The sequence below is a fragment of the Sardina pilchardus genome, chromosome 1 (assembly GCF_963854185.1).
Source record: "Sardina pilchardus chromosome 1, fSarPil1.1, whole genome shotgun sequence".
Lineage (NCBI taxonomy): Eukaryota > Metazoa > Chordata > Actinopteri > Clupeiformes > Clupeidae > Sardina > Sardina pilchardus.
The window spans coordinates 37,931,806-37,941,497 of record NC_084994.1 but is presented as its reverse complement, the minus strand read 5'-3'; the positions used below and the strand labels follow the sequence as shown (position 1 = coordinate 37,941,497).

The 9,692-nt window shown below is 42.0% G+C and overlaps 1 protein-coding gene across 1 annotated transcript; it reads right to left on the bottom strand.

The window, feature by feature from the left end:
• Positions 1-2,962: 2,962 nt before the first annotated feature.
• Positions 2,963-8,267, bottom strand: LOC134078620 (NLR family CARD domain-containing protein 3-like). The gene is made up of 6 exons (XM_062534684.1): positions 7,770-8,267; positions 5,671-7,471; positions 3,711-3,881; positions 3,417-3,569; positions 3,240-3,332; positions 2,963-2,966 (listed from the first exon to the last, which is right to left on the bottom strand). Exons 1-6 carry the CDS (start codon positions 8,254-8,256, stop codon positions 2,963-2,965), a joined length of 2,709 nt encoding a protein of 902 aa, XP_062390668.1. The 5' UTR covers positions 8,257-8,267.
• Between the last annotated feature and the right edge of the window lie 1,425 nt (positions 8,268-9,692).

The following is a 9,692-nucleotide window of genomic DNA, read 5'->3' as shown; positions in this document are numbered from 1 at the left end:
ATTGACTTACTGCACTGGCAGATAAATTTGCTTGTTTTACGACAAATTTACTTACTGCACTGGCAGATAATTTTTTCTTATTTTCAGGAAGAATTGACTTAAAATAAGACAATTTTTTCTTAAATTAAGTGAAATTATATCAAAAGAAAGCACTAGGTAAGTGTTTTCGTACTGAAAACAATACAAATGAGTTTTTTTGCCTTGATATAAGATTAAAACACTTGGTTAGATTTTATTAGACAAGCCATTTATTGCAGTGTTGGAGGACGGTATCCCTGCATGCCATTGGATGTCACTCTTGTATTAGTGTACAACCATCAGACCAATTTGACAAAGCAGTATCTATTGTTTCCCTACGGCCTTCTAGCTTGAATATCGATCAGTTCTCAATTGTAGGACACTTTTAATGTGTCAGCTAAGTGAAAAAATGTAATTGTAGATCAGATCACATCACATCAGCAGGGAGTATTACAACTAACTGAGAGGTCTGGGACAAATTCACTTTCACTTAATTGGCCCACCATTACAAGCCAGTGTTTGGAAAAACTCAGTGTTTGGAAAAACTCATGTCTTGATTCTGGTCCCAAAAATGGCATCTTTATTATATGTTTTACTGACCTCAGTTTCTCCAGTTGGCAGTTTGGGTTTGTAAGACCAGAGAGCAGCTTATCTTCTGATGTTTGCAGATCACAGCCACTCATGTCCAACTCACTCAGTTGAGAAATGCATGACTGCAGAATTGAGACCACAACCTCAGAGGAGCTGTGTTTGAGTTCACGGCTGATGAGTCTACAGTGAGAGAGGAAAACACTATAAGCAACATGTCCTTCATACTCTTTATTATCTGGCATTTTATAGGATTATAGAAAGATGGACTGTTTTTTTAATCAAACAGAAAGCGCATGTCTGTGTGCACTATGCAAAATACAGACCTCACTCTACAGTCTTGATTCAGTGGTTGATGGAGCAGTTCTCCTCCATGGTCCTCAAGCTCACTGTCACTGATGTCCAGCTCTCTTAGGTGGGGGTTTGCCCACTGAAGTGTCACAGCCAGAAATTTTCCTCTCAGTTTACAGCCAACAAGTCTGTAAGATCATAACCCATGTAACAGAGAATTACAAATAGTGACAATCAAAGAAGACATATCAACTGCAGTGAAAAGTAGCAATGTTGTCATTGTGTGATTAATGAAATCTGCTGTTAATCAATCCATTAAAGTGCATAACACCAGTGAAGAGTCCAAACCTGTTCAATGAACACCATGTTACAGATTAGAAATCAGAACTCAGAAACAGGGGACATGTTAGGAACCATGCACATGGATTAGTAAACCAAGGGAACAGGTTCATAAACTGTGTGTGTGTGTGTGTGTGTGTGTGTGTGTGTGTGTGTGTGTGTGTGTGTGGATAAATAATCCAAGGGGACGATCTGTCCTCCTGGACCAACCCCATGCTGACACGACTCTGAGATGCACTGTGGCAGGAAAGGCTTTGGCCGCTGCCTGAGATCGGTCACTCTGTCCAGCTGATGTTTCTGCTAGCTACTGTGGACATGCAGGGAGGGAGCCTGTCACAGCCTAAAGTGAATTCTGTGTAAAGGCAAATAACCACTTTTGCAGAGAGTTGCTTGTAACTTCTTCAAAATGTGTTCCTTTACAACATTGTATTTTGGAAGACAGTATCCCTGCATGCCATTGGATGTCACTCTTGTATTAGTGTACAACCATCAGACCAATTTGACAAAGCAGTATATATTGTTACCCTACGGCCTTCTAGCTTGAATATCGATCAGTTCTCAATTGTAGGACGCTTTTAATGTGTCAGCTAAGTGAATAAATGTAATTGTAGATCAGATCACATCACATCACATCACATCAGCAGGGAGTATTACAACTAACTGAGAGGTCTGGGACAAATTCACTTCCACTTAATTGGCCCAGCATTACAAGGCAGTGTTTGGAAAAACTCATGTCTTGATTCTGGTCCCAAAAATGGCATCTTTATTATATGTTTTACTGACCTCAGTTTCTCCAGTTGGCAGTTTGGGTTTGTAAGACCAGAGAGATGCTTCTCTTCTGATGTTTGCAGGTCACAGCCACTCATGTCCAGCTCACTCAGTTGAGAAATATATGACTGCAGAACTGAGACCACAACCTCAGAGGAGCTGTGTTTGAGTCTACAGCTGATGAGTCTATAGTGAGAGAGGAAAACACTATAAGCAACATGTCCTTCATACTCTCTATAATCCCACATATGAAATGCCAGATAATAAAAAGATGAACTGTTTTTTTAATCAAACAGAAAGCACATGTCTGTGTGCACTGTGCAAAATACAGACCTCACTTTACAGTTTTGATTCAGTGGTTGATGGAGCAGTTCTCCTTCACAGTCCTGAAGCTCACTGTCACTGATGTCCAGCTCTCTTAGGTGGGAGTTCGCCCACTGAAGAATCACAGCCAGAAATCTTCCCCTCAGTTTACAGCCAACAAGTCTGAAAGAAAAAAACATGAAAATGAGACCGAAATCAGAGGACAATCAATCAAAGTAAGTAAACAGCAATGTTGTTCTTGTCTGGTCAAACCCCATGCTGACACGACTCTGAGATGCACTGTGGCAGGAAAGGCTTTGGCCGCTGCCTGAGATCGGTCACTCTGTCCAGCTGATGTTTCTGCTAGCTACTGTGGACATGCAGGAAGGGAGCCTGTCACAGCCTAAAGTGAATTCTGTGTAAAGGCAAATAACCACTTTTGCAGAGAGAGATAGTTGCTTGTAGCTTCTTCAAAATATATTAATTTACAACATTGTATTTTTGTATTTTGAGGACAGTATCCCTGCATGCCATTGGATTTCAATCTTGTACTAGTGTACAACCATCAGACCAATTTGACAAAACAGTATCTATTGTTACGCCATGGCCTTGTAGCTTGAATATCAGTTCTCAATTGTAGGACACTTTTAATGTGTCAGCTAAGTGAATAAATGTAATTGTAGATCACATCACATCACATCACATCACATCAGCAGGGAGTATTAATACTAACTGAGAGGTCTGGGACAAATTCACTTTCACTTAATTGGCCCAGCATTAAAAGCCATTGTTTCACAAACTCATGTCTTGATTCTGGTCCCAAAAATGGCATCTTTATTATATGTTTGACTGACCTCAGTTTCTCCAGTTGGCAGTTTGGGATTGTAAGACCGGAGAGATGCTTCTCTTCTGATGTTTGCAGATCACAGCCACTCATGTCCAACTCACTCAGTTGAGAAATATATGACTGCAGAACTGAGACCACAACCTCAGAGGAGCTGTGTTTGAGTCTACAGCTGATGAGTCTACAGTGAGAGAGGAAAACACTATAAGCAAAATGTCCTTCATACTCTCTATAATCCTATGAAATGCCAGATCATTTTACAGACCTCATTTTACAGTCTTGATTCAGTGGTTGATGGAGCAGTTCTTCTTTACAGTCCTGAAGCTCACTGTCACTGATGTCCAGCTCTCGAAGGTGGGAAATCGCCCACTGAAGAGTCACAGCCAGAAATCTTCCCCTCAGTTTACAACCAACAAGTCTGAATGAAACAACATGAAAAAGAGACCGAAATCAGAGGACAATTAATCAAAGTAAGCAAACAGCAATGTTGTTTTGTCTGTTTAACACAGTCTGCTTTTATCAGTATGTGTCTAAAAATACAGTCTACTATATTACTGACCTTAGACTCTCCAGTTTGCAGTTTGGACTCTGTAGAGCAGAGAGCAGCTTTTCTCCTGACGCCTGCAGGTCATTCTGACTCAGGTCCAGCTCTCTTAAGGGGGAGTTTGCAGACTGCAGAGCTGAGATCACAATTTCCCAGGACTTCTCTGTTAGCTTACAGCCAGCAAGTCTGCAGAAGAGACAAAGAATGGATCATGTTTAAATCTGCAGGAAGAGTGAGGGAGGAAAGTAATATGAGTGTCCCCCAGTATGTAATCCAGACCCAAACCAACACTACTAAGGGAGGTAAGAGAGATATAAGGCCTGAATTCCATGCCGAGTTAACGCTGTCCAACTACAGACACAACACCACTAAAGACTGATCAGTGTGATTAACCCAGAGCTGCATGAGCAGAGAACTGACTTACAGTCCCCTCCAAAAGTATTGGAACACATGCTAAAATTAACGATATAAATCATCTTTTGGAAATTGATTTTAATGCCTTAAATTAAAAAATGAGCAAATGTCCAACTTTTAAAGGAGAAGTTCGGTGTAAAATTGACTTCGCTGTACTGAAAGATGTTGCCGTGTACTTACATGTGTCCAATAGGCACCTTCGCTCACCCCCTAGCATTCCGAATTACACCGTTTTCAGCTCAGCTTGCTAACGAACAGGAGGACAGGGGAACAGATTGCAAAAGTAATTCCGTAGGAAATATATATACCTATACTGTCTACATGAGCATGATGAGTACACGGTATCAACAAAGCTCAAAATGTTTGCAATATGTTCCCCTGTCCTTCCTGTTTGTTCGTGCTCATCAGTCGACTTATCGCGACTTCACCACAAGATAGCGCCCAGCGGAGAGATTCTATGAAGGTACTGCTTGTATACAGTCTTTTTAAATAAACTTCCTGTGCACTTCCAAAGTTCTCAGTATCTCGTTTTAAATGTCAGGACCTTCAGAAGTATACCAATGCAGTGTGGAGTTACTTGGAACCCTTTTAATGGTACAAACATACCGATTTAGCTGCATATTTTACGTTTTGCCCCCACAGCTAGCTGCAAGCCTAATGCTAGCTCGGCTGAAAACGGCTTAATTCAGAATGCTAGGGGGTGAGCCTATTGGACACATGTAAGTACTCGGCAACATCTTTCAGTACAGCAAAGTCAATTTCACACCGAACTTCTCCTTTAAGGACAAGGACACCAATTTTCTTTGTGAATGAATAATGTATCGTAAATAAATAAAAGATTTCCTTAAAATACAGGGGTCATAAGTATTGGAACGCCTACTGTATGTTAACCTTATGTGTTAAAATTCTCATAGAGGCTAGCAGATTTTTATTTGTTTTATTTTATCATTGCCAGTTATTTCATGTATCCAGGACACAATGCACCCTGACGAAGTCCCCTTGGCACCCCCACATCAACACATACCCTTCACCATACCATGAGATTGGCATGGTTTTATTTCAGTTAGCCTATTAGCTGGTTTGAATTGCATTGAGCTCAATGAGAATGAATAAAACCATGCCAATCTCTTGCATCTCCAACACCTCCATAGAACATTTCCAACTGCTGATTTGATTTGGTGCAGAGATGGACTATTCTCATGATGGGAACATTCACACAACAGGAAACAGATAAATGGCAGGAAACCTCTGAATGGTTATTTAAACTGGAAAATAAGATACTGTCAAATTTTGAGATGTGCAAAAATCTATACACCCACCCCTAACACAAGCGTGCACAAACACACACACACACACAAACACACACACACACACACACACACACACACACACACACACACACTTGTTTGGGGACGTAATTCAATGAACTCTTGTTCAATTTCTCTGTGCAAACTACTATTCTATATCAATCAGCCTACATTATCAAACATGAGTTCTAGCTAAAAATATCAGGATTGAGCAGTGTGTGTAGTAATTTAACAATGTATTAATTGATACTCACAGAGCCTTTCTGCTGCATCTCACAGCTGGCATCAGTCTCCTCCATCCCTCATCTGAGGCGTTGTATTTGTTCAGATTAAACTCATCCAGCACCTCCTCAGACATCAGAAGCATGTGAGCCAAGGCTGAGCAGTGAGCCAGTGAGAGCCGTTTCACGGCACCTTTCTCTGCCTTCAGGAAAGCCTGGATTTCATCATGAACAGAAGAGTCATGCATTTCCACCAGGCAGTGGAACAGATTGATGCACCTCTCAGGGGAGACATTTGGCCTATGCATCTCCTTCAGGTTCTTGATTGTTTTCTCCACACTCTCTGGGCTGCTGTGTGTGTCTGTCAGGAGGCCTATCAAAAGTCTCTGGTTTGGCACCAGAGAAATGCCATGAAGGAAGCGAACGAACAAATCAAGGTGTCCATTCTTGCTTTCCAAAGCTTTTATCACTGCATTCTTCAGCAGCTCATCTAGAGGCATATCTGGCAAAGGCTTGGACTTTCTGCTAAAAAATTGTTTCAGGACCTTCGTGTTCTTACTCAAATAGGAGGCAAACAAATGAAGTGCAGCAAGAAACTCCTGGATGCTCAGATGCACAAAGCAGTAGACCTTCTTCTGGTAAAACACACATTCCTCCCTGAAGATCTCAGTGCACATGCCAGAGTACACAGAGGCTTCACTGACATCAATGCCACACACTCTCAGGTCTTCCTCATAGAACATGAGATTGCCATTCTCGAGATTCTTGAAAGCCAGCTCTGCCAGTTTCAATATGACACCCTTGTGTAATCCCAGGAGCCATTGTCTATTTGTGACACTTTTCTCTTTATACTTCTGGTTCTTCCTGGTGGTCTGGATGAGCAGGAAGTGTATGAACATCTCAGTCAGAGTTTTGGGGGCTTCCTTCCCATCATCCTGTTCCAGTATCTGCTGAAGGACAGTGGCTGAGATCCAACAGAAGACTGGCATGTGGCACATGATGTGGAGACTTCTGGATGTCTTAATATGTGAGATGATTCTGTTGGCTTGATTCTGGTCACTGACTCTCTTCCTGAAGTACTCCTCCTTCTGTGGGTCATTGAATCCTCGTACTTCTGTCACCTGATTGATGGAGTGAGAAGGGATCTGACTGGCTGCTGCTGGTCGGGAGGTTATCCAGATGAGAGCAGAGGGAAGCAGAGTTCCTTGAATGAGGCTCGTCATCAGCACATCCACTGACGATGTTTGTGTCACATCAGACAACTTCTGGTTCCCTTGGAAATTCAATGGGAGTCGACTCTCATCCAGACCATCAAAGATGAACACAATGTGGCAGTCTTTATATTTACCATCCTGTAGCTCCCTAAGCTCAGGGTGGAAGTCAAGCAGGAGCCTGTGAAGACTGTACTGATCATGTTTGACGAAATTCAGCACACGGAATGGAAGCACAAACATAAAATCTATATCCTGGTTTGCTTTCACCTCTGCCCAGTCAAGGATAAACTTCTGCACTGAGACGGTTTTACCAATGCCAGCAATTCCCTTGGTCATCACAGTTCTGATGTGTCTCTCTTGTTCAGGTAAGGGCTTGAAGATATCATTACAGTTGATTGCTGTGTCTTCTGTGGCTTGTGGCCTGGATGCTGACTCTACCTGCCAAACCTCATGCTCATTATTCACCCCTTCACTCTCTCCCTCTGTGATGTAGAGCTCTGTGTAGATCTTGTTCAGGAGTGTTTGTGTCCCTGACCTTATAATGCCTTCACATATGCTCTCAAATCTCCTCTTCATACTGGCTTTATGAATCATCCTTACTCTGTTCAGGACATGGACATCTGTTTGAAATAAAACAAATAAAGAAACACAAAAATAAACATCAATCACCTTGATGCCAATTTGTTATGGTAGACATGGTTGTCTGGCATTAATAAACAAAGAAACAAAGAGATGAGCATCAGTCATACAGTAACTACTCAGCCAGTGCATCTAAAGCAAAAATGTCAGAATTGAATGATGAAATGTCAGCAGCATTTAGGTGTGTTTTTTCCCCAGCACAAGCCTTATGTGGATTTATATATATTATTATCATTAAAGCACAAGGCCTGCTTTTGAACACAGATCTTCTAGACTCACCTGTTGGTTCTGCCCTTTTGACTGGATCATGCTCAGTTTGCAGATGGGTGCTGCCTCTCATGACTGTGTGCTCATCGAAAGGAGGCTGTGGAGAGATCTGTGCCGTGTGCATGTGTGGATAAGGAGGGTGCTGGATGTGTGGATGATTGTGCTGCCCCGTGGCTGAGTTTGAGTACTGAGGATGCTGCCCCATGTCTGTGTGTGGGTATGGAGGAACTTGTGCCATGTTTGCAGATGGGTTCAGATGAAGTGCCATTTCACTGTGCTGGTATGATGAAGGCTGTAGCATGCCTGTAGTTGGGTCTAGGTGAGGTTGTGTCATGGCTGTAGATGGGTACAGGTGAAGTTCTGCAATGGCCTTAGATAGGTGTAGGTGTGGCAGTGCCATAGCTGAAGACTGGTGTAGGTGAGGCTGTGCCATGGCTGTAGGTATGTATAGGTGTGGTTGTGCCATGGCTGTAGGTGGATATAGGTGAGGTTGTACCATGGCTGTAGGTGGATATAGATGAGGTTGTACCATGGCTGTAGGTGGGTATAAAAGTGGTTGCATCATAGTTGTGTCAGGGTTTAGAAGGCGTTGTGTCCTGGGTATCTGTCTGCATTGGGGACAGTTGTAGTCTCCTGATGGACCAGATTGGCTCCAGTAGGTGCTGATGCACTGCCTGCAGAAACTGTGTCCACAGCTGGTGATGACTGGGTCCCTCAGAAGCTGCTCACACACTCCACACCTGAACTGATCCTGGGTCAGGATGTTCCTTAAACCACTGCAGAGACAAAAATAAAAAGTTTTTCATGTGATGTACAGTATGTGAGACTTTGTTTATACTGCCACCAGGTAGTGAAGCGAGGACACAGATTTCTATTTATTTGTTTGATATCAATATTTACATTTTGTACCTATTTTAACTATTTGTAACTACTGTAACTACTTGTAGCATACACAACCCGACTGTTGTTCCAACCAATTAAGAATGATCAATTAATAATTGCACCTCATCATTCACAACACCTAATACTGAAGAACAAACATCAATGTCTGCACACAGTCACACTGTTAGCAATTGCTGTAAATTTACAGCCAATTTTCAACACTAAACTACTGTTTTCATGTTAAACAGTTAAGAGTCATTGCACGAGAAAACCAGGCAGAACAAGCAGGAGGTGGGAAGAAGGGGGTCGGCCAAATCGGCTCATACTTTGTATATGTGATAAGTATGTGGAACTATGAACAGCCATATACTTAAAACCCTCCAGCTGTTTTTTGTTATGGAGTTCTGGGACCCGTCTCAGAGACCCTCAAAAATCCAACAATTCATGGATGAAAATGACTGAAATTGCCATTTCTACCCTGATTATCCTGATAAAGATATGAACACGAGCTTTATGTTTTCATAGAGCTTAGGTAGAATAGTTTTAAAGACCAAAAGGTGCACTAGGGGGTTATCTGCACCACTGAAAGCAGAATTTTCATCCCTCTAAAATTGGTCATTTTTAGGAGGCATTATCTCACATTCGCAGTGGCTTTGGTGGATGGTTTTACTGTTGCTGGACAGAGGAACATCTTCTGATTCAAAAACAATGGTCGTCTAATTGGGCCACACATAATGTGCGCCGTGCCAGGAGGGTCTTTCCGGTATTTTTTCGAATTTTGGAGTATAATAAACCAGGTAATAATATCTCACTATAGGGTAATTTATGGTCAATTTTTGTGTCACTGTATGACAAATTGTTAAAGAAAGCTTTAATTAACTAGAAAAGCACTCAAAGAGTGCAGACCTCTGCATGCATTGATGCTCTTGGTTGTCATACATTTGAAACTAGACTATTCAGATCGTCACCGAGTGGCCATACCATGCCATTACATCGCAAACATCTGGCATTAAATCTGTTTGTGATGTAATGCCATGGTATGGCCATGTGATG